Source organism: Panthera uncia, chromosome B1, assembly GCF_023721935.1.
Source record: "Panthera uncia isolate 11264 chromosome B1, Puncia_PCG_1.0, whole genome shotgun sequence".
NCBI lineage: Eukaryota > Metazoa > Chordata > Mammalia > Carnivora > Felidae > Panthera > Panthera uncia.
The window spans coordinates 166,198,420-166,221,556 of record NC_064811.1 but is presented as its reverse complement, the minus strand read 5'-3'; the positions used below and the strand labels follow the sequence as shown (position 1 = coordinate 166,221,556).

General features: G+C 53.9%; 1 protein-coding gene across 5 annotated transcripts in view; it reads left to right on the top strand.

The window, feature by feature from the left end:
- Window positions 1-18,334, top strand: part of PEBP4 (phosphatidylethanolamine binding protein 4) — a 215,770-nt gene extending 197,436 nt beyond the window's left edge. For 4 of the 5 annotated variants that reach the window (XM_049631564.1, XM_049631567.1, XM_049631566.1 and 1 more), the window contains 3 exons: window positions 3,784-3,829; window positions 6,081-6,194; window positions 16,955-17,223. In XM_049631564.1, the coding sequence (XP_049487521.1) occupies window positions 3,784-3,829; window positions 6,081-6,194; window positions 16,955-17,109 (315 nt within the window). In that variant the 3' untranslated portion in view covers window positions 17,110-17,223. Of the gene's footprint in view, window positions 1-3,783; window positions 3,830-6,080; window positions 6,195-16,954; window positions 17,224-18,097 lie in introns of those variants that run through there. The other variant, XM_049631565.1, reaches the window with a different exon arrangement.
- Window positions 18,335-23,137: the final 4,803 nt, after the last annotated feature.

Sequence of the window (23,137 nt, the reverse complement as noted above, 5' to 3'; positions counted from 1 at the left end):
GCATTTAGAATAATTTGTGCCTCTTCCTACACCAGGCAGTTGTGCACATACCCTACATGCACACACATGCACACATGCACACATTCATACATGCAGGTGCACACATATTGGGGACCAACTTCTAAGAAAAAGAGGAAACTGTTCTTATATCCCGGGCATTTAAGGGTCCTACTGAGCAATCTTCCACCTCTACCTCTCCTCCCCTTGCCAGAGGATGCTAATAAGGAAAAGAGTTGCCTCCCTAAGGTCATCTAGTCTCTAACACTTAGAAGGGCCCTGGGTATCCTCCTAAACACACTGCCCTAACACCTCAGGTGTTCCTGTCCTGATACCCTGAGAAAGCCATCTTGGGCTTTTCGGTGTTCTTGAGGATCAGAAACCCAACAATTTCTATGCTGTTTGTAATTTCTATAATTATTTCCTTTTTTTAACCTTAGCATTTAGACAAGCTCCTTTTGAAAATGTCAATCTGTCTTAGCTATAGTAAGGGAAAGGAGGTTTTGTCTGGGATGGGCCCATCTTAAAGAGGAGCAGCATACCTGGGGGAGGGGGAAGGCCAGGAAGGAGGGGTCCAGGTGAGGAGGCCAGGTGTCGGGGAGCTCTCAGCAGCCCCTTCCCCACTGCAGACTCTCTTTCCAAAGCTCTTGTCTGCTCAGACTTGACAGGTGTGGGATCTGTTCCTTAAATGCTAGGTTCATTGCCCACCCTCAGGCTCAGTCCTGTCTCCCTAGGAAGTGTTTAGAACCATAGATTCCCACTGCCCACCCCATCCCCCCACCCTTGAAATATCCCAGAATCTCATCCATCCCCAGGGATTTCCAGCTTTCTAAGGTCATCTCAGGCTAATTGTGGTACTCCAATCCATGAAGACATTTCGGAAGAGCTCATGGTTTCATATGGGGTTGGAGGGCGGGGCAGGCAACTATTTAACCATTTCTGCTGTGGCCCCAGTCCTCCACGTGATATCTGTGTATTTTAATAATAGTCTTCCTAAAACAGTGCCTCCTGGGGAAGTGATAGGGTCATCATGACGTTGTAGGAAAAGCATAAGATGTCACTGTGGGTCAAAAGACACAAGATCTTGAGCTAGTGGGTCTCAAAGGTCCGAGGGTCTAAGGCGCCTTCCTCCTGGAATATTCTGAGATTCTCCCACTCACTGCTCTGTGGCTCTGGACAAGCAGTTTGAGCTCCTTGGAGTCTCAACTTTCTCACCCTTTGAATTTGGTTTCCTAAGGCTCCTACCACGTGTTGATTATATGGTAGAAATTTTGCCCACCCCCAGGACAGACCAATGGGGGAAGGCTTATGCCCAAAGGAAGCCTAGCCCATCCTCAACCCAACTTGAGTACTTACCAGCCACACTGACCACATGCTCTGCAGGGGCGCCTCTACAGCCTGGCGCTTCCTTAGAGCCTTCCTGCCCTTCCTTCTAAGGACCAGTGCCTGTCTGTATAACAAGCTCCAGAGAGACCCTGAAAACTCTAAAGCCATCAGTGCCCTCTGCTTACGCTCCCCCAGCAGCAGCCTCAGCTGAGCTCTCCGCCAGGGGAGGCAGGCAGGAAGGACTGCTGGCTTTACTCAATGAATCGGCGGGTGTGCGGGTGTGCGTTTGTCTGTGCCAAGCTGGCCCCGGTTGATGAGAAAAGACTCCCTGGAGTGAAAGGGAGGGGTAGGAGGGCCTTTCCACCCTGATCAGGGCCACAGATCAGACTTTCCATGCTGTTCTGCACAAACTCCCTGACCTTACAGGCCCCAGCCCCCACCCTCACCCCTCCCTGCACTCACACAGAGGAGAGAGGCCTGTTTATCACTCTGGGTGGGACCCAAGCCTGTGGGGAATTGAAAAGAAACAGCCAGCTTAGGTTGCTATTGTTTTGTTTAAACAAACGGCTGGCTGGGCTGACTTGGAGAGGAGTGAGGGGGAGGCTGGGAGCACAGAGCAGGCTGGGCTGGGCCGCTCTGGGCTTAGTCCCCATCTCTCAGTCGCCCTAGAGCCGCCAGAGAGCTATTTCGGGAGAGTGGGTGCTAAGGCTTGGGCCCTCACGTCTTCTCCTGGGAGAGATGGAAATCAGGGGAGGGGCCTCCGTTCCCCAACCCCCTCCCTCTACCCTGGCGTCCCCTGGCTTCTCAACCCCTGGCCACACCTGGGCCCTCTGCCAGCCCTGGGAAAGACGGCCCGATACTGGGGGAGTCAGGGACCGTGCGGGAAGCCAGCCAAGGCAGAGCTGGCCACGCACGGCCCTGCTGTCCCAGGGACTAAATTTGAAGGCTGCCTGGACGCTCCGGAGCAGACAAGACTGCACGAGGGGGCTGGAAGGGTGCCAAAGGACAGAGATCTCACCTGCCCAGGGTGAGGAAAACCAAGTGGGAAGGGGGCCCAAGGTGGAGGGACCCATTCTTCTGCCGTCCTCTGCCCTTTCTCCCAACCAGGGACGAGTCTGGGGGAGGGGATGTTCTGGCAAAGGAGGCCCAAAGTGAGAACGGTTGGTGGACAAGCTATAGCCCAAAGGGGAAGAGATCAGGGGGCTTCAAGAAGACGGGGGTGGGGCTCTGACTTTGTAGAAGGTAGCCTGCACTAGGAGCTGGGTCACCCAACTGACCCCAAGAGTCTCCACAGAGAAATGAGAGATCTCTTAGCTCCCTGCTCCCAAACCCTCATCCTGAGCACCTCTGTGAGGGGAAGGAGCAGAGGCTGCCTCAGGAGGGCTTGGTGGAAAGACAGCCAGGGCACAGTTAGGTGTTGGCAGAACCAGTGAAGAGCCATGCTAATCACCATCATTAAGGCTATAAAACCCCACACCTAGGGGCCCCGAGCTGTGGCACAGACCCAGGGGCCCTGCTCCAGTCCCTTTCATCTGAGCATCTCCCAGTCCTGCACAAACAATAATTAGCACCCGCCCCCGGGATCGCCTCATTATCCCACAGACGCGGAGCAGAGGAGAAAAGGGAGGGGAAGGAAGAAGAGGGAAACTGAGGCCAAAGAATCTGCCCAGAGGTTGTGGGCTGAGTCCCATCAAGAACTTGCCTCAGAGGGGCGCCTGGGTGGCTCAGTCGGTTGAGCGTCCGACTTCAGCTCAGGTCACGATCTCGCGGTCCGTGAGTTCGAGCCCCGCGTCGGGCTCTGGGCTGATGGCTCAGAGCCTGGAGCCTGCTTCCGATTCTGTGTCTCCCTCTCTCTCTGCCCCTCCCCCGTTCATGCTCTGTCTCTCTCTGTCTCAAAAATAAATAAACGTTAAAAAAATAAATAAAAAAAAAAAAAAAAAAAAAGAACTTGCCTCAGAATCAGCGGTCCAACCTCCTCCTGCCCTCCCTGCCCTTCTGGTTACTCAGAAGCCACTGGCCTAATATTCTGAAGGCCCCAAAGAGAACCTGAGAGGATGGGCTGGCTTAGCAAGGCTGTGAGGATTGCCAGCCCCTGCCTTAGATCTGACCAGACCCCACAGGCAGAGAGTCGTGTCCTATGCCCAGTCTAGGGGCGCAGAAGATGGGAGTGCCCTTCCAGAAGTGTCCTCTCATGTTCAGGGGGTCCATCCCTCACCCCCAGGCCACCCTCAGCGATGCCTGTGTCTGTCCTCTCTCCCCGGACCCCCTGAGGCGCCATTCCAAACCCTATAGCCGGTTCTGGCAACGCATCCCAGGAGCAGCCATACATGTTCCTACTCCTCCATCGTACTCCCTCAGGGAGAGAAAGAAGTCAGCAAAACCTACTTGGACTGAAGTGTGCTGGTATGGCCTTCCGCTGCCCCAGGAGTCTCTCACACCTGTGTCTGTCTCTCATTTCAGGGTGTTGATATGAAGAAAGGGAAGATTCAGGGCCAGGAGCTGTCAGGTGAGTATGACCCTCAAACACCCCTTGCCCCAGCCAGGGCAACGGTGATGGCCACCAGAACCATAATGAAGCAACTCAATGTTGAGACTTCGCAGTGTGCAAGTGCTGGCCCAGGAGTTTACTTGTATGCTCTAATGTCATGTTCACAACTGTGCTTTGAGACCACTGCCACCAGTATGTCTGTTTTAAAGAGAATGAAACCGAGGCACAGACCCACCTGTCCCATGTCTCATGACAAGTAAAAGGTGGGGCCAGCGTGAAAGGCAAGGGTCTTCAGGAGAGTGACTGGCAGAGATTGGTGGGTCCCTCTCTTCCCTCCGCCTGCCTTCCTGTGTTCCCCTGTACCCAGTCCCACGTGATCTCCTTGCATGGGGCTCTGTAGACCTCCCGGAAAGGGCTGAGCAAAAAGATAAATGAGCCTCATAGTTCTGTGAAGCAACGCAGGCCAGATAGGCCTGGCTTCAAATCCCAGCTCCACTGTTTACTGTCCACCTGACTTTACCTCTCAGAGCCTCAGTCTCCTCATCCAGAAAATGGCGACAACACCCATCTTACCAAGTTGTGGTGAGGGTTAAGGGGATATCACAAGGGAAAGCACTTAAGGCCTGGCACCAAGAAGTGGCTCGCCATGTGTATCCCTTCCCTTCCTCCTCATAATCTCTCGCCTCTACTCTTGGAGGGGGGATTCTTCAGGAAAGCCCTGGTGAGGGGGGTTCAGTCTCCCATCTCTCCTGAGGATAAATTCCCAGTTGCACTGAACCAGTGAGTTCCAACCACAGCCTTATGCACACAGATGCACGGACACCAGTCTTTGGCAGCGTGGCACACACCCACACTCCAGTGAGCTTGGCACCCAGCAGCCCCTGGCCTTGCTCAAAGCTGACCCGGCCGCATCTGCCCTCCACACACCATGCACGTGAAGGACACACGCCGGCACCCACCTATGCTCAGCAGCCTTTCTCAGCGTTGGCAGTGTTTGTGAAAAAAAAAATAATGACCCACATCTGCACACACACTGACGGAGACCCTCCAAAACAGCCTCAGCGAACAAGCACACTCTCCCAGCACTCGCACCTGCCCCAGCACAGACCCCAAGTCATACAAACTCACAGGGCTCCTGGCACACCCTGTGCTGTGCTCACTCTGAACACATGCACGCGTGCGCACACGCACACAACACACGCGTGTATCAGATCTGCAACCAAAAACTCAGGGAGAGATGAATAGTCAGGAATTCCCCTAGCTACGAGCGTGCTGGAGGCCCCAGTGGCCGGAAGTGCACCATGAGGAACAATTCCAACAGCTCCAAATGGCGAGTCCCTCTTGTCTAATGACCAGGAGAGGGAGGTGACCATAAAGAACCAAGCTCCCTCCCACCAGCATCCTCGCTGCAAACACTCCATCCCCACCCACCCCCAGGAAGATTCTTGGCTCTTTAGAAAGGGAGATGAGGCGAAGGGGAGGAGGCAGAGGCACACGGTTTGGCAGGAGGCCCCACTGGAACCAACCGCAAAAGTCTGGCCCATAAAACCCCTGCATAGACTTGGGGAAAGAATGAGAGATGTCCCCGCCCCACTACCCCCCTACCTTAGAAAAAGATCTGCCTCCTGCACCGAGGGCAAAGGGGAGGGAGATGGGCCTTCTCCTCCGGAAGAGCCTGAGTGGGCTCCCAGTGCCCCGAGCACCCAGATCCTACACTTCCATGATCAAACCTTTGAACCGAGTCCCACCCACCCCCGTAACCACTTCCAGATCCTCCGGATCCAGCCAAGAAATTGGCTTCTTTGGGAATTGAGTTCATAAGGAAATGCTGAAAAAATAAATAAAAATCTGCTGCCAAACACTCTCACAGAGGAAGATGGGTTTCTCTTGAGGCAGGAAATCCATCAGGATAGACTAAAACAGCAAAGGGATAACACCAACACCCACCAGCCAAGTAAGGCCCAGGAGTCCCACCAGTGCCCAAGACCTTCAAGCAGCTCACTCCTCCTCCTCCTCCTCCTCCTCCTCCTCCTCCTCCTCCTCCCACCACCACCCAAAATAAGGTGTTTCCTAAAGGAAACTACTGAAGATGAGATCCTGCGAAAGATAAATCCTAGTAGTTTGCAGTGGGGTAAGCCCCCGGCTGGGACCCCAGGAAGGTCAGTGGGGACCATGGAAGGCATAAAGAATTATCTTGAGAGAAAAGAGCCAGGGGTCTCTGGGCTCTGTGGGGTGTGGGGCCCATCCTCTGTCCTTCTTCTGCCCCTAGCCTACCAGCCTCCCTCCCCACCAGCACAAAGTGGCTTCCACCGCTACCAGTTCTTCGTCTATCTTCAGGAAGGACAGAACATCTCTCTCCATTCCAAAGAAAACAAAACTCGAGGTAAGGCCTCCCCATCTGTCAAAGCCAGTGTAAATTCTGGGGTGGAAGTGGATGCTTTGTGCATTAATGGGGAAGCTGGGACCTTGACTCCTTACCCATGAGCTTTGGAGGCCGGAGTCAAAGGGTAGTGTTTCTTGAAAGTAGACTGGAATGAGTGTCCTAAAGATTTTAACATCAGATGTGTTCTCCCCCCATAAGTAAGTCCCGCAGATCACGATGGTGGCTTTAGCTGGCCCGGAGCCAGGTAGAGAACCATTTCCCCCATTCAGCCTTGAATGGCATGTGCAGGCAGCTACCCCACAGCACTTCTGCAAGTAATTGTACGCTCTAATTGAGTCTGATCTGGGCAAGAGGGCCCTGGAATGCCACCCTGCCAGTCTGTCTTCGTTGGTCATTAATTGTTCTGTCTGCCCAGTATTGCCACAGTGGTGGGGCAAAAACTTCCCAGCCATAACCCTTCCACTAGCTTCTCTGAGCAGCCCTTCTGGCCTCCTGGAGAGAATCCACTCCCCGTAGCCTCCTGATGGCTAACTGAAGGTGGCCTTGGTCCCCCTCCAACCAAAGCTGGGGAGCAGGAAGGAAGACTCATGGACATCTGGACACTGCCATGCCTCAGGCAACTCACCTGACCCTGTGTGAGCCATGACCCCTCACTGAGCTTTAGATTTCTCTCCAGGAAAATGGGAAATAAAGTATCTCTGTGCACTCTATCACCTCCCCCATTTGGGGGAAGGGAAGAAAATGTGGAATGCACAGATGCCATCTTGGGAGTGCAAACAGCACATCCCCCAGGCTGGCAGGAAGGTGAGTGGGCGGGTGGATGTCATCAGCCATTTGCTCTCACCCAGTGACCTTGACCAACTTCCACCCACTGGGAAGCCAGGAAAGGTATTGTTACAAGCCTGTTGCCCAAAGGCCCCAGAGGAGAGGAAAGTGGAGCCCCGAAAGGTATTGGCTGAGTGAAGGAGGCCTTCAGGTGTGCTGAGCAGGAGCCACCAATCACAGAAGGCTCCGGGCTGCCCTGAAAGCAGAGTTGGTGCAACCTTTCCACTGGTGAACCCTTCCCAGGTGCCCTCAGCATCTTGCCAATCTGTAAATCTGTTTTAAACCGCTTTCCCAAAGACACGCTTTCAAATTTGGATACAGAGAGAAAAGGAAAACAATAATGTATCTTGCCCAAGCCAAGATGAATTTCTCCAGTTCCCTGGATCACTCTCGCCAAAGACGTCATGAGCCCCCTTACACCAGTCCAGGCACTGTGCTTTCTGAGGGCTGAGAACTGGCACCTGAGCCCACGACGGTCCCCCAAGAGTACAAGTCTCACAAAGTAAGGCGTGCCTGAGTCCCACTGTTAAGACATCAAGATCACAATGCCCCCACCCTGGGCTAGGATAATGCTCAGACTGTCCCCTGAAGGAGGCTCCGGCAAGACCAAGTGCTTTCTGAGGGGCGGGGTGGGAGGGGAAGGAGAGAGCAGTAGGTGAAGCCAGGAGGAGCATGAAAGGGGGCAAAGGGAGAAAGGAGGTGCCTACCGCAAAGACACTTGCCGTCCACCGTGGCTGGGGTCCTCAGGTTCCACCCGTCCTCCAGAAAACACAGTGGCTGGTGTGCCCTTCCTGTGACACTGGCAGCAGGCAAGGAAGCTCTAAACCTATGCGGCCTGACACCCACCATCAGTCCCTTTGAATCTTTGCCAAAACCACAGTTTCTTGTGCACAGCCCCCTCCCTTTACGTGAAAACTTAGGAACTGGACTCGCATCTGGGCAGGGTCCCTTGGCTTCTGTGTCATTTTGCTTGCCACCCGAGATGGAGGTGGGAAAATCATCCTCCCAGATGGGTCAGGGTACCCGTCCCATCATAGGACACCTTCCTGTGTCTAGCACTGTGCTAGCAGCTTAGGAGAGGATAGGATCACATAGCACAGGGAATGTTCCCTGCCCTCAGGGGGCTTACAGTCTACTTTGAAAACACTTATATAACAATGCAGAGCAGCTTATAATTAAGCACTTAATTGTGTGTTTCTGGCTGTAAGGACAACGGGAGATCGAGTGGATTTAGGGATAGTCCATACCTTCCTAAGATCCCCTTCTCTTCCAGAAGACACACCCTCTTCAGCTGGGAACAGTGCAAAGGTACTTTACTGCAGGGTGAGGAAATCTGTATTTCCAGTCTCCAGCTAGTGATTTGACTTTTGAGCAATTCAACTACCCTCTCTGAGCCTCAGTTCCCCCATCTAGAAAATGAGGGGTTGGATCTAGATGATCTACAAACCTATATGGCCCTGAGGCTACATGGAAGAGGTGCGGCATGGGCTGGGCCTGGGAGAAGGAGGCCATTTGAATCCTTGAGTGAAAGAGAAAAGGCGCTCTGGGCTGGAGAACCACAGATGCAACGATTATTTTGGAAAAGTGAGAAGGAGCACCCCTTGTGAGGAGCAAGCCCAGCAGAGGCCTGACCTTGGTGGGTGCCGTGAAGTGCCAGTAGGTCTTGCCCATGGGAGAAGTAACACACAGCAACCCCTCTTTAGAGGTGACTACGCTGGAGTGGTGGGCAGGCCGGAGAGGAACAAGGGCACAGGAGACCACCAAAGGTGTGGAGATGCATGCCCAGATGAACCCACGGGGCGTGGCAAACGTAGAAGCCGCCCTTGCACACTGTCAGAAGTCCAAGGCCAGGCGCTCTCTGAAGCACCCGCACAGCGCTTGGGGACTCATGGAGCCCCAGGCTGGACCAGCCCCCAGGAGACCAGGATATGGAGCCAAGGAGCACAGGCCCTAGGGCTCACTTTGGTCTAGTTTTCTTTCCGTGGGAAGGCGTCCTCGGAGGAACAGGGGAGTCCTAGGATATATGTGCTGTAACCAACCACTTGTGTTTTCTGGATGCACAGGCAGGAACAGCTTCCAGAGACTGGAAGGGAAAGTGGGTGTGTAAGAGCCAGGTAGAGAGGCATCCATGAAGGGTAGTTGACCTGAGCCAGTCCTACTGGATCCTTTCCTCCCTAGGACTTAGGTGTGGATGACAGTTTAGGTTGAGAAGCATGTGCGACATTATTCTAGTTGAATTTGTAGGACCGTGAGGGCCAGGGAACATTGCTCAGTGCCAGGGGCTGAAACCCTCCGCAGGGTTTCTCTTTATTCCGTGACCTCAAAACAACATCTATAGGATCAACAAATGGGATATCTTGACATCCATGTGTCACCTTGGACAAGCCACCTCACATCTCTGGGCCTCAATTTCTATATCCTCAAGATAAGGGGTTGGACTAGTTGGGTCTACCACTGAATGACCCATAACAGATTTGCTCCCAGCTTACCGAGTTCCCCCCACCTTGGAGTTCTGCGGGACAAGTGCAGGGAGCAAGTGACCAGTCTTGAAGAACCTATCCAACTCCACACACTTCTGGATGGAGGCCTTCAATCAGATATTGGCCTGCCAGGACCACAGCACAGGCCCTGGAAGGGCAAGCCAACTTTCTTCTAGTTTATGAAATCCTGCCTTCCCATTCCTCCTGCCTTTACACAGCTCCTTCTCCCCGCCATTTTCCCCTCCATGCTGGGCACGATTCACACATGCCCTCTGCATTCGTTGGGATGACAGTAGGTGCCGAATGTGTGTGAGGCAGTGTTCTAAGTGCTGTGGGCACAGAATTGAGCCATGTGGACCAGGTCGGTGTTCCCATGGATGCATGGTGTCACCCGGTGTAACCCTGTGGACAGTTGGGAGTTCACAGAGCTAGTGAAGGGAGATAGTCAGATAGCTCAAGCATGACCACATCCCAAACAGGGAACAAGAGTGAAGCTGAAAGAACCTGACCTGATGCCCTCTGACCATGGCTGGCCCAATTTCACTGACATTTGTCCCAAAGGCCACACCGTCCCTTCCTAAATTTGGGCCTGTAACACATTGGACTTGTACCTCTGTCCAACCCCTCTCACCCAGCTCTAATCCCTCTCCCCTCCACCTTGTATGCCCAAAGCCCAATCTGGCCTCTGGGCTCATCTGTGATTCATGACGGTTTGCCTGCGCATCAGCCTCACAGCAGCCTTGGATTCGGCAGGTGGCTTCCACGTTGTAGAGGAACCAACCGAATGAGTTGAGGGGCCATATCTGAAGAGAGCCCACAGACAGCGCTGATTCGCACCTCATCCATGCACCCTTCTATACCACACGCTGCCACATGCCCACTAATTCCTGCTTAGTTCCCATCAGTGCCCACCATGCTCCCCCTTTGCCTGCTGCTGATCAGGGCTCACCATTTCTCCCCTTCCCCAAGCCTGGTGGCCCCGCCCCCCCTGCAGAATATGAGTCTTGCTGATGGCCCCATCGTGCCTTCCCACGGGGCAGTCTTCTCTCAGCCGACAGGACCCTGCCCTCCCCTGCTGCTGTCCGTCTCCACATGCTCCGTAACACTTGGTTTTGCCTCCTTAGTCACCTGCTTTTATCTCTTTTGTATTAACCATTTTTCACTTGCACAGGCCTCACTGCCACCATGAGACTATAAATTCCTTGAGGGAAGAACTCACCTCTGCCATATGTTTCCTTTTTACCACCTGTCCCTGTGCTCAGCCCCCTGTGAAATTTCAGTCAATGAGGATGTTTGTGTATGGGACACACCCATGTACACACACACACACACACACACACACAGCTGCACGTTCTCACACCCCCATATTCAAGTCATCGTCAGCTTCCTTTAACACCCGGAAAGACAGCCGCCTCTGTGAGCACCGTGTCCACAGATGAGTTTTGGCATTCACATCCTCCTTGTCCCAACCAGGTGGGCAGGCAGGACCACTTGTGCCCAGCCTCTCCACCAGCCTGCCCTGCTCCTCCCTGGCTGGATCCTGTAGGGCGACCAGGACAGTAGCCATTCCTTCTGCCAGGCGAATAAGGAAACTGACACCCAGCACAGTGAGTGGCTTGGTCAACCAAGGGTCCACAGTTAAAAGCAAATTACCTTTCTTCTGACTCCTGGGGCGAGGCTCTTTGCTCCTATCACTTACTCACCCACATTCCTCACCCTCACCCCTCTCTCTCCTCACCCAGACCACCTGGGCCCTGGTGTGGGAACAAAGAAAGAGCAAGTCTATCTTGGAGTCCTGAGTGTCCTTGGCCAGCAGCAGCAGCCACCCAAGGCAGCGTCCCCTCACACCCCCTCCCTGGAGAAGGTGATAGCCAAGCACTGTGTAGACACTAAAAGTCCTGCCGAGCTATGGCCTGTGTGGTGCCACACCTCAGCCACCTGGCCCAGAGGTGTCACGAGCCGGCCTCACGGCCTCAAGCTCCTCTCTCGAGTGAGCGGGGGAAATCCCCTCACTGCCCCACAAGATGACATGCCAAAGCTTGTTCCAGAAGCATCTCCAAGGCAGTGAGCCCAGGATGGTGCCACAGCACCAAGGGAGCTAACAGGCCACACCAGTCTCGGACACCTCCTTACCGAGGCAGCCTTGGAGGCCTGCAGAGAGACTGCGTCTCTGGGAGGGGCAGAGAAGGGTCCTTGGGTTCTGGACCAGGCAGCCATAACCCACTCCCCAGCATCACAGACACCTGAACTGAGCAGCTCCTGGGTGAGCCACCCACCCATAGAGGTCAGAGAGGAGGGATGGGCTGAGGCTTGCCACAGAGTGGGATTTAAGGCTTGCTTGTGGCCTCTAAAGGCCTGAGGGGCACCATGGGTGATTGAAACAGTAGGCACTGTGGGGAAATGTTTGAAAACACAGGCCAAGGGCAGGAATGCAGCAGAACTCCGAGAAGTGTCAACAGTAGGAGGCATTGATGTAGAGGAACTGAGGCTGGGAGAAAATCCACAGGCCTGGTGGCAGTGAGCTAGAAGTACATGGTATAGGCAAACGTAGAAGGAAGAGTGCCCTGCCTGCAGACCATCCCCAAACACGCACACAGACACACACAAACACACACAGCCCACTGCAAAACAGCCCCTACCCCCTGCCATGACCTCCCATGGTGGTTCACCTGGCCAGGCCCCAGAACCCACCCCCCCCCCCCGCCCCAGGCCCAGCCCCTGAATCACTGTGTGGGCTTGTGTCAGGCAGTGGGGCCCCACCCACCTGGCAGAGCGGGTAGGACTGGGGGCCTGGCGGTGGCCCAGATGGGGCCATCCTGGGCAACTCTCAGACAGGCACCCTGGCTAGGAACTGCCTGCAACCTCCACAGGCCGCAGGCAGCCCTCTTCAGGAAGCACGCCCCAGTCAAGCCAAACATCAGTCGTCCAAAGCGGTATTGAACAGATCAGCAGGAAACCACAGATAATCCCCAAATTTCACCCAGAGTTCCAGCCAGCCACCACCAGCAAATACTGGAATGGAGCAGCGGAAGCTTAAACTGACAGGTTTGAGCCTCCTCTCTTGCTCCCTTCCCCACCCCCAGCCCCAGCCTCAGGACCAAGGGGGACATCCTGGGTGATCCATTTCCCCGGGTAATTAGGAATTGCACTTCCACTCTCCAATCCTCCCGAGTGCTCCAGAGGAGCTGGGTGACCGCTCCCCACCTCAGAACCACCCCCCCCCCCCAGCATCCCCACCCTCTCACTCCTGCCAAAGTCAAAGTGGTCCCCTCTGCCCCATGCCTCTCAAGCCAGCAGGATCAGCCACTCAGCAAATATTCTCCAGGAGTAATTGGATGTGATGGAACGAGGGCTTTTCAGCTCCTGAGTGGAAGTCTCTGGATGTCATTTAGTGGCACAAAAAATAAGAGGCCCGGGCCTCCCGCCTACCACCACCAGGACATCATTAATCTCAGCAGAAAGGCATCAGTGCCTCTATCACTGCAGCCAGCCCTGCGAAGAGCCAGACAAATTACAGACCTGAGCCAGGCGCACGATGGGGCGGTTATTAGGCTGGCGTTCAATTTTTGTTTTTTCTTCGGGGCCACTGTCCCCTAGGGGGAGAGTCAGGGGTGGGGGACAGGGAAGAGGGTGGCCACCTTGGTTAGATACACCTCACCCGCCTTGGGAGACAGGGCCACTCAGTGCCAGTAGAGGCCCCAGCAGCTCAACTCACAAAACAGCTCAGAGGAGGCCAAGCCCAAGTCTCAGGACCCCACCCCCTTGTTCTCCAGCCACAGGAGTGGAGGCCTCCCTCCCAGTGGGGGCTTCCCAGCCCCCACTTGCCAGGCTGAGCAGGAAACACTTGAGGGCCCCAGGAGGACCAAATGGCAAGTCATGTGGGAAATGTCCCTGGGCTACAGGTAGGACACACAGGGAACACTGCCCTGTGCTACTGGGAAGGCCTAAGAGTAGATCCGCTGAAGAGACGAGGGCGAAGCTAAGGATGGGACCCCATCCGCCAGGAGCTGCAAAGCTGTGCTGCTGGCCAAGAGAAGGCCTGAGAAGGCCTAGCTTGTTACTAGTCCAGGGTTCATTGTCTTCTATTATAAACCCGTTGAGGACAAGAGCAGGGCCTCCATCCAGTATACCCCCCCATGCCTAGCGGACACCAGGCAGCGGCTCCCAGTTGGGCTGTCAGTCTCCCCTCAGCCCAGAGTTCGCACATTCCAGCAGAGGAGTCACCCATCCCATGCCCACAAGTCCTCCGAGGGGGAGGGGCTGGCCTAGGAGAATATTTCTCAGTCCCCCACAGACTGGGGAAGCTGGGGGCAGAGAGTGACTACAGCACCTGCCCCAGGGCAATTCCCACACATTCCAGCCATTGCTGCCCCTGGGACTCAGGGGCAGAGGATGAGTAACTGAAAGCTTAGAGCCCCTCTCCCAGGTGTTGAAGACACTGTCTAGGGGAGATCAGGCACACAGTAGTGGCTCCGAAACCTCCCCCCACCTCCGCCCCACAGCTTTAGGTAAGCTGACCCAGCACTCACTCCCCTTGGCCCATTTGTGGAACATCTGTAACATCTAACATCCTTCATCGCCAACATCTTCCCTATCAGCCCCAACCAGTGGGTAAGAGATCAGCCTCTAGTTTTTCGGAACGAGAACGGTGTGCCCTATGGTTGCGCAGGGAACAATGGGCACATCACGTGCAGCAGTCCCGCCCTGAGGAGACCCGGCCTATGTTCCAACCACTGGGTGGTTCAGGAAACAGGCGTCAGACATCCTCCTCCTCTCTCCCTCCTGCCACAGAGCCTTTTGCAGTACACTCACTACCCCTGCCCTGGACCCAGGAAGAGCCCATCCTGGGTGGCCCCAGGGTCCAAGGGGAGTGGCCTGAGCACAGCCAGCATCACCACCCTCTTCCTGCATGGCAGCAGCTTCTCTGCAGCTCCAGGATCGGAGCAGTGCCATACAGGATGGGACTTTCCTCCAAATGGTGACCACGAAGCCACAGCCTCCAAGCTCCCCATCTCTCCACACACACACACACCCCTGAGGGCCTGACTCACCCCTCTTCCTTCTAGAACTTGCAAAGGGTCAGTTCCTCTTGCCCTTTGTGGCAGGAAACGGGGGCGTGAGGAGTCACAGCCAAACCAGGGGAGGAGGCAGCAGGAGGCTAGCAGCCAGCAGCCTGTACCCACTCTCCTGAGGGACACAGGGCCTGGTTTGAGGAGCTGCCTAAGAACCACAGCATTGTCGGACATGTGACCGGGAAGGAGCTGTGAGGCTCCCAGGGCACTCCAAGCTCAATCAAGAGAAGTCCTCTGAATTAGGGAAGAGCAAATCTGCAGCAGGGGAGCGAGGTCTCCCTCGGGGTGCAGGGGATTTCTTTCCACCAACTTGCCCTGATCTCGTGATGAGAGTTTCAATTCCCTCCTGGCCACCAAGGTTTCTTCCTGCGCTACTCAGTGGGGAAGGCCCCCTTGTCCCCATGCCTGCCACACACCAGTTCACCCATGAGCCCTTTTCCTGGCTTGCACATGCATAGACATGCATGCATGTACAGACATACACACCTGCACGCACTTTCCCAGGCTCCCTGGGTGTGAAGGCCACCAGGCCAGTGCCTCCCCACCTCGCCTCCTGGTGGAAGACCCCACAGCACTCAGTTGCCCACCTGTCACCCAGCAGCCTACCCCCAGGAGAGACTCTCCCAGGGCCCAGCATCTCTCCCGAATCCGAGCATGGAGTCACCAGATCGGACCTAAGGGAGCATGAAGAGGCCCTTCCCTCCATCATTGCCCCTAAGAAGCATTCTCACTGGAACCCCATCTTGTGCCCCATCCTCCCATGTGAGCACCGGGGATAAAAATCGTCTCCCCTTATGAGGATTAAGTAAGTGTATGAATATGCATGGAGTTTCTGGCACATAGGAAGCGCTATATGGATGTGTTATTACTATTATTATTATTATTTGCATTATCCTTATTATTGTCTTGTTTCTTTGGATTAAAACATTTTTGTTTTCCTTGAAAACCTCTTTGAAATGCAAACATCCCCTGCGGGGTGGTGTGGGGAGGAAAGGATGATAAGTGGAGTAACAGCACATCAAGGGACTTGCTTTCTTCCTTGTTAAAAAAGGGTAGTGGGTGGGGGTACCTGGGTGGCTCAGTCGGTTAAGTCCAACTCTTGACTTTAGCCCAGGTCATGATCTCATGGTTCGTGAGTTTGAGCCCCGCGTCGGGCTCTGTGCTGACCGTGCACAGCCTGCTCGGGATTCTTTCTCTCTCTCTGTCCCTCCCTTGCTTTTGCACTCTCTCTCAAAATAAATAAATAAACTTAAAAAAAAAAAAAAAGGTAGTGGGTCCAGACAGAGGACCACAGGCGGGTAGATGGGCAGCTCTGTCCAGGCTGCAACCCTCGCCCCTGTGCATTAAAGATTACTCTCCTCCACCTGTCCACTGCCTAGCTCTGCTCCAGGCAAGGTCTTCCTTGAGCACTCCCTCCACTCAGGGAAGGGTGGTCAATTTACCCCTCACACACCAAAAAGAAAAAAATACAGGATGCCCAGTTAAATATGAATCTTAGATAAACAAGGAATGAATTTTTGAGTAAATTCCATGAGTATGTGGGACATACTTACAAATTAGTTGTTTCTCTCAAATTCAGGTTACAGTGGGCATCCTGTGTTGTAGCTGGCAGTCATGCACAGAGGGTGCCTGAGGCCCAGGGTTTGGGAAACAGAGCGTGGGAATATGCTTGTGACCACTTTCCACAGCTTCTCCCCAGTGCCCCGGGCTGCGCCCTCCTTGCCCTGCTTCTAGGCCTGTCCACACTTGCCCCAGAAGAGGCCCCTCCCCCCCCACACACACAACCCTGTGCTCTCTCTCCTTGAGGAGCACCTGGGCACCAGCCGGGGACTTCTTAACCATACTGCAGGATCCAGGTGCTCAGGAGGAGGGAGAGCCCTAGCCATGTGCCCTGCCCCCCCAACCTCAGCCACAGCCAGGGATCTGGGGAGGAGGTTGAAAGACTGACGCAGACACTGGGGCCGGCCTCAGCCCCAGCAGCTGGGGTGACCACGTGTGAAGACAAGAAGCCTTTAAGGCCTCAGTCTTGGGGTGAGGAGAGCCCGCAGAAAAAGAGAGGTGGGTGGAGACAGTGGGTAGCCCACCCAATGGGGCATCTTTCCGCATGTGAGAAGGCAGAGTCATGCCAAATAAAGGGCCCTGGGGAAGGAAACCAGTCCAGATTCACTCCTCATTGTTCCCTGGGGAGTAGTCTCTTCCCAGACACTCTGCTAACATCCAGCTAGGAGCCAGAAGCACCTGGGCACTCTGCCCCCCCACGGCCCAACGGCCAAGGTCCTTACTTGCTGAGGCCTCCACGTCCTCAGAGCGGCCTCCCTGTCAGGCCCTGCCGCTCCCAGGCCATGGTTCTCTCTCACGGCCTTCCTCTGGTCTGTCCTTCCAGGCAATTGGAAGATGGACAAATTCCTGAACCGCTTCCACCTGAGTGAACCCGAAGCGAGCACCCAATTCATGACTGAAAATTACCAGGATTCCCCAAATTACCAGCCTCCCGCAGGAGGAAGCAGTGAGCCCACGGACAAACCCAAACAGAGTTAACTGCCGGCCAGACATCAGGCTTTGTGTTGCAGGTGTGTGTGTCCACAGTGCCCATCAGTGATGGTCTGGGCATGGAACCCCTTCTCTCCCAAATTAAAAAAAAAAAAAAAATCATCCAGGGCTTACTGGCTGGATGTGTTGCTTCCTAACCTGTTCTCTTTCAAAAACTAAGAAGAAGAAATCAATCGATGTCCAGCACTAGGAACCTGGGGCTTTGCTGTAAATGCAAGTGTGTGGGGTGCGGGTGGTGCTGGGATATAATGGATAGGAAGTGGGGGTCCCTAGGCCTCACCTGTCACTGAGGCACTGTGTGACCTGGAGCAAATCACCTATCTTCTCTAATCTGCTTCCTCTGTTGTGAAATCGAGGTAGGAAGGAGAGTTGGGGCAGTTGGTTTGTCACCATGGTCCATTCCAACTCTAACAATTCAGCATCATTCATTTAACAGGTATTGGCACCAGGTATGTGCCTGACCTCTTCCACTAGATGCTGGGGATACATATGGGAACAGGGTAGGCAAAACCTAAGGCTTGCTTCATGGAGCTTACAGTCCAGGATGGGAGGGAAAGGTTCATCAGGTGACCACAACCAAATTACAACAAATGTGCCAAGTGCTATGAGGGCATGAAGGGACCTGCTTTGTGGTGGAGGGGGCATGGTCAAGGCTCAGGTGAGGCCTGTCAGAGGAAGTGGTGTTTAACTTCAGAGCTGAAAAGTGTGGTAGGGGTTAACTGTGAATGGGGATGGGTGCCGGAGACCGTGCCAAAGAGAGGGAACACTACCTCCGAGCTCCCGTGGCTGGCAGGGGCATGCGTGGCATCTTCCAGGCCTGTAGTGTGGCCACCTGGACAGATGGGCAAAGACCATGCCACGCCTCGCAGCCATGCTAAAGTTTCAAAGTGTACTCTGAGAGCAATGGGAAACCACTGAACAATAAAATAAGTAGATTGGAGGGGAAGAACGAGTCTAATCTGATTTGTGCTTTCAGAAAACTCTGAAGAAACTCCCTGGTGTCTGCAAGGAAAGGATTTTCGTCCCCTAACTCCCCTGGATGTCCTCTGAAGGTCCCGTGGCTTTCCCACCCAGGGTCCCCTTGGAGGTACCTCTTTTGCTACGGTCTCGTTCCCAGGCTAAACTCAAGTTCCTCGACTCCCCCACCCCCAGCTCCAGTCCCCTCAGCACCCCCACCCCCTCACTGCGCCTCCACACTCAGTTTCCCTCCAAGAGTTAATAGCCCCCGCTCTCCTTGGCCAGAATACAGCAATGTTGGTGATTCATGTGTGCAAGGTGCCTTGAGATCCCCAGATGAAAGAGGCAGGCTGCAGCTGGACACAGGGCTGTTGCCTTCTTAGAGCCATGCCCCACATAGGCTGGAAGGCAGAGGGGCCCCGGCCAGCCACTCAGCCCAGCTGAGCATATCTTAACTAGTTAGAGGATTTTAGTGGTGGGGCTCTGAAGGACGAGATGAGGTGGGAGACTGAGGTTGTGAAGGGAACCGGACCATGCTTCCTCCCACCATTGATGGATTTGGCTCCCATCTAGGTGATGGACACTAAAGTCGTGTTCTGTCGAAGGGCCTTCTGATGCCAGCCCAGGCAGTAGGAACTCCCCGTTCTCTTCACCTTGGCAGGCAAGCTTGTCGGCAGCGCTAAAAGGAGAAGCAAAGGGAAGTGTCCATGTGCAGTGTCACGGCAGGCAGCCTCGGAAGGGACGCTCTGGGTGTGTGCGTGAACCTCACACTCCTGAGCCCTTCTCCCTGCAGCCCCCACCCCACCAGGACTGGAGTGTAATTGGCAGCTCCCGTTGGTGCCCAAGGCCAGGATAAATAGCAGGTCAGCTTGCTAGAGCAGCCCCAAATCGAGACACATCCTCCCCTCTTCTGCTTTTAATTCCTTGTGGCTAGCATGTTTATTTTGGGTGAGGAAAAAAAATCGGATGTTTATCCTTCGAGGAAATTATCGGCTTGCTTTCCTTCCTCCCCCCCCCCTTCTTTTCTCCTGGTTTTTTGGGCTTTGAGTTCAACTGCAGGAGAGACCCCCACCCTCCTGGCCCCAAAACGTGAAAAAAGAACAAAGCTGGCCCAGGCTCTAGGCTGAAGCCAGCCCTGCCAGATGGCCCCTGAAAGCCACGGAGAAGGAGGTCCAGTGTCAGGAAAGGGAAACCTAGAGGCCAGGGACATCTTGGAAAAGTCACCCTTGACTCAGTTCTCTGCCTGCACAAGACTTTGGGCCTCTTCCCCCTTTTCTTTTCACTGCCTCCTCCAGGAAGAAACAAAATGAGCATGTAGATTGCTTCGAGATCTCTAATGAAGCAGTTAAGAAAGATGTAAGGGAGCATTGTTAGTGAGCCCTTTGCAGGGGTAGGAGAACTGACATTATTATTATCATCATTATTATCAGATAGTGTTTGTTGAGCACTTTCTGCATGCCAGACACTGTGCCCTAACAAGTGGCATCGCATTTAACGCATTCCTGCCCTGCTTCCCTGCCTTCACGCAGATTCTCTCCTTCCATTGTCACAACCTAATAACATAGCTGTTGCTCTTCTCATTTTATAGATGAGGAAACTGACATTCTGGTTAAGTTGAGGAACGCACTCCCTGTTCCGTAACTAGTAGCACTGGCATCTGGTGTTAACTTAAGCCTTCTCACGCTAGGTACTCAGAGATAAGCAGTGCTCTCATTTTACTCTCTGAGCTACATAAAATAAAGGCCAGACCTTCTATTTTTTCAGAAGTGAGGTGGGGCAGAAGGAAGGCTGGGAGTTTCAGAAGAATTTAAGGGGAGTCTCACCCAGCATCTTCCCTACCCCCAGCTTCAGCTATTCTAGACCAAGTGTGATTTGTGAGGAGGGCCAGCTCCTAGACGTTCACGGCAACAGCCTGGTCTGCCACCCACCCCCCACCACCACCTGCCCAAGGCAGCTACCCCAACGGTTTACCGCCCTCAATGCATTGAATCACCCGTCTCCCCAAGAAACTCACCTGTGTGAAAACTGCTCTCAGGGAAGGGAGAGACGTGGAAAAGGAGGGAAGGCCATATGGGAAGACTTCCCGGTGACAACGATGATGATAATGATGATGGCAGTGGTGGTGGTGATGGTGGGTCCAGGTTACCCCTGAGAAACCACGGGAGAGAAGGAAAGCCTGGTAGATGCTTTAAGTGGTGTAGTTTAAAACCTTTTCTTACTTAGCAGACTTAAATTCACTTAGAATCTCTACCATTGATAGCTCTGTGACCTCAGGGAATTTACTCAACTATTCTGGACCTGTTTCAACTGCAAAAAAAAAAAAAAAAAAAACCAGTATAATGAAAAAACCATGGAAATAAGTGCCTTTCCTAAAGATCTGTTGCAACAGTTAAATGAGATAGCAGGCAAGGCACCCAGGCGCAGTGCTTGGCATGCAGGCTGTTGAGTAAATGCGTGTTTTCCTCTCCTTCCCTGCCTCCACTCCCCTGCTCTGCTCCCCACCTGGGCCAGAGCAAGTAGTGTGGCTTCGGGTAGTGAGAAAGAGCCACCCTCCCCAGATGAGAGTCCTTCCCAAGAGCCCATCTGAGTCTCAGTGGCCCCAGGGAAAGGGCTGACTGCCAAGGGATCCTCAAGCCCCAGCCCAGCATCCCCCTCCCAAGCTCAGCGAAACATTGGGAGGCTCGGATCAGGGAAGACAGCCCAGTTTCTTAGCAACTAACAAGCATTTCTCTGTAAAGACAAAGACCCTTCACTCAGAATGCTCCTTCCTACCGCCCCCCCCCCCCCCCCCCCCCCGGTGTCTGATGCACTTTGCAGGAATGGGGCTAGGGGCTGCCCACCCCCTGCCCAAGTTTAAGGCCTTTTGCCCCACCCTCCTGGCCATCCTGATATTACCTGTAATTATCCCACAGCACCTTTCATCCTGGTGCTAATTAACCTTCCCATTTACCCCCAGGAGCTGCTTGGAGACACGTGAGGCATGCATACACACACACACACACACACACCCTCCTGCATGTACATATATACACAAATGCCCATATTCCCCCTTCAGAGACCCTTGCTCCATTTTCGAGATTAGGAAACTAAGGTTCTAGAGAGGAGCCAATTCCTTGAGGGTTCCCATTTGCCTTCTGAGTACTCAGAAGGCAAAACAGGAGCTGAATAGTCTGGCTCAGGGAGAGGGGGACACAGGGTCCCCCTTAGCATCCTGGTGGGAGAGGGACCAGGAAAGAGAAAAGCCTTTGGAAAAGACTTGAAGAAAACTGAGCCAGGACAGAGGTCTCGGCTCAGTGCCACCTTGGGGCCACCAGACACAAGTTGTCCTGCTTAACACAAAGAGGACATTTCAAAGGGAAGAAAGGAAATATTTTGATTAAAAAAAGAAAGGAAGAGAAAGAGGCAGAAAAAGAAGGAAATAGAAAAGAAAGGCATGGCCATCTGGTCGGATGTAGGGACCTGATTTTAGTACCATTCACTGCTGTGTGAGCCTGGACAAGTCAGCTGGCCTCTCTGGGCCTCACTTTCCTCATCTATAAAATAGCTTGGGATGGGTGTTTCCTGAGGTCCCCTCTAGCTGAAAATTCTGCAACTCTATGTGCCTATTTTGGGGAATGGTAGAAAAAGCCACTACTACTGTCCCTTTGGCCGGATAGGAGTGGGGATAGGTGAGAGGAAGCCACCAGAACCAGGTAGAACCTTGGGATTGAGAATAAAAAGGAGCCAAATGCATTTGGCTGCAGAAGTCCCTACCAGGAGGGCCAAACTAAAAGGTTTTAGTCTGGGGAGCTAAAGACCTTGGGATTTCAGGAGAACCTGCTCCCAGAAGCAACAACCAGCAACAGAGCTCATCTTCCCCAGATCCAGGCAGGAGGAAGCCCATTCAGAGAGCCTGGTGGAGGGAAGGTGGAGAAGCACACGGCCCTGTGTCTGCACCCAGTGGCCACAGAGCCTCCTGACATGTTCCAAATGAGGGCAGGACACAGAAGCACTTCCTTGATTCCTCACAAGCTGGAGTCTGCCCCACTGGCATAAGTCACCTGGGCAGGGAGCAGAGGGTTCAGAGGAAAGAGGCTGAACTTATCAGAAAGGCAGCACAGCAAGGCGTTGAGTTCCCACTTTCGTTTCCATTCTCTGAAGAAAATGGACAGTGGGCTTGACCCTTCAGGGCCTGGACGGAAGGGCAAACATGAGCAGCACCTTAAAGGAGTCCAGACGCCGTCTACCCACACACCTACACATTCATACACCCTCACCCACACCACTCACTTCACTCCCTCACATGCCCTTACGTTCGCTCATGTGCTTGCACACTCATTCACACACACACACACACACACACACACACAGAAACAGCTGGATGTGCACTTTCGAGTCACCATAAAGCAGCAGATCCTTTACAGAAGGCAATGGACCTCAGCCATTCTCCAGCATCGATGGGGGCTCTGTTGTGCGCAAAAAAAAATGGAAGAAACTGAAAAAGAAACCTAATGGGGCCCTGCTCACTGGAAGGTCTCCCTCAGGAGTCCTGTGATTGGGAGACCTAAGGACCTCAGCTCCAGGGGTAGGAAGGCGGGCTAACAAGTAAGAAAGGGAGAGGCGCTGGAGCCAGGAAGAAATAGGGCAGCCTGTGGAAGGGAGAGGGGGCTTGAGGAGAGAGGCCTCACAGGGCTGTGAGGGTCCTGAAGTAAAGCGTAAAGGCACCGGGGGAGACAGAAAACTGGCCGGCCCCTAGCCAGTGTCCCCCAGGTACACACTCACATCTGCAGTTCACTACCCTGGCCTCAAACCCTGGTCCACTGATGGACCTTGTGTGCATTTGCCCACAAGGACACGGGTCACCATTGTCCAAAGCTCTCCTGTCTTCCTCCCCCTCCACCCCAAGAACCAGGCCAGCCCACCCATACATATACAAACGTGCGTGCGCACGCTTACACACACCTCTACTATCCGCATCCTGCACACACATACTGTAAATATACCAGCCCACGCAAAATCACATGGTGTATGCACCCGCTAGACACTCCAGGGTTTCAACTCTGCCAAGCTCTTTCTAGAC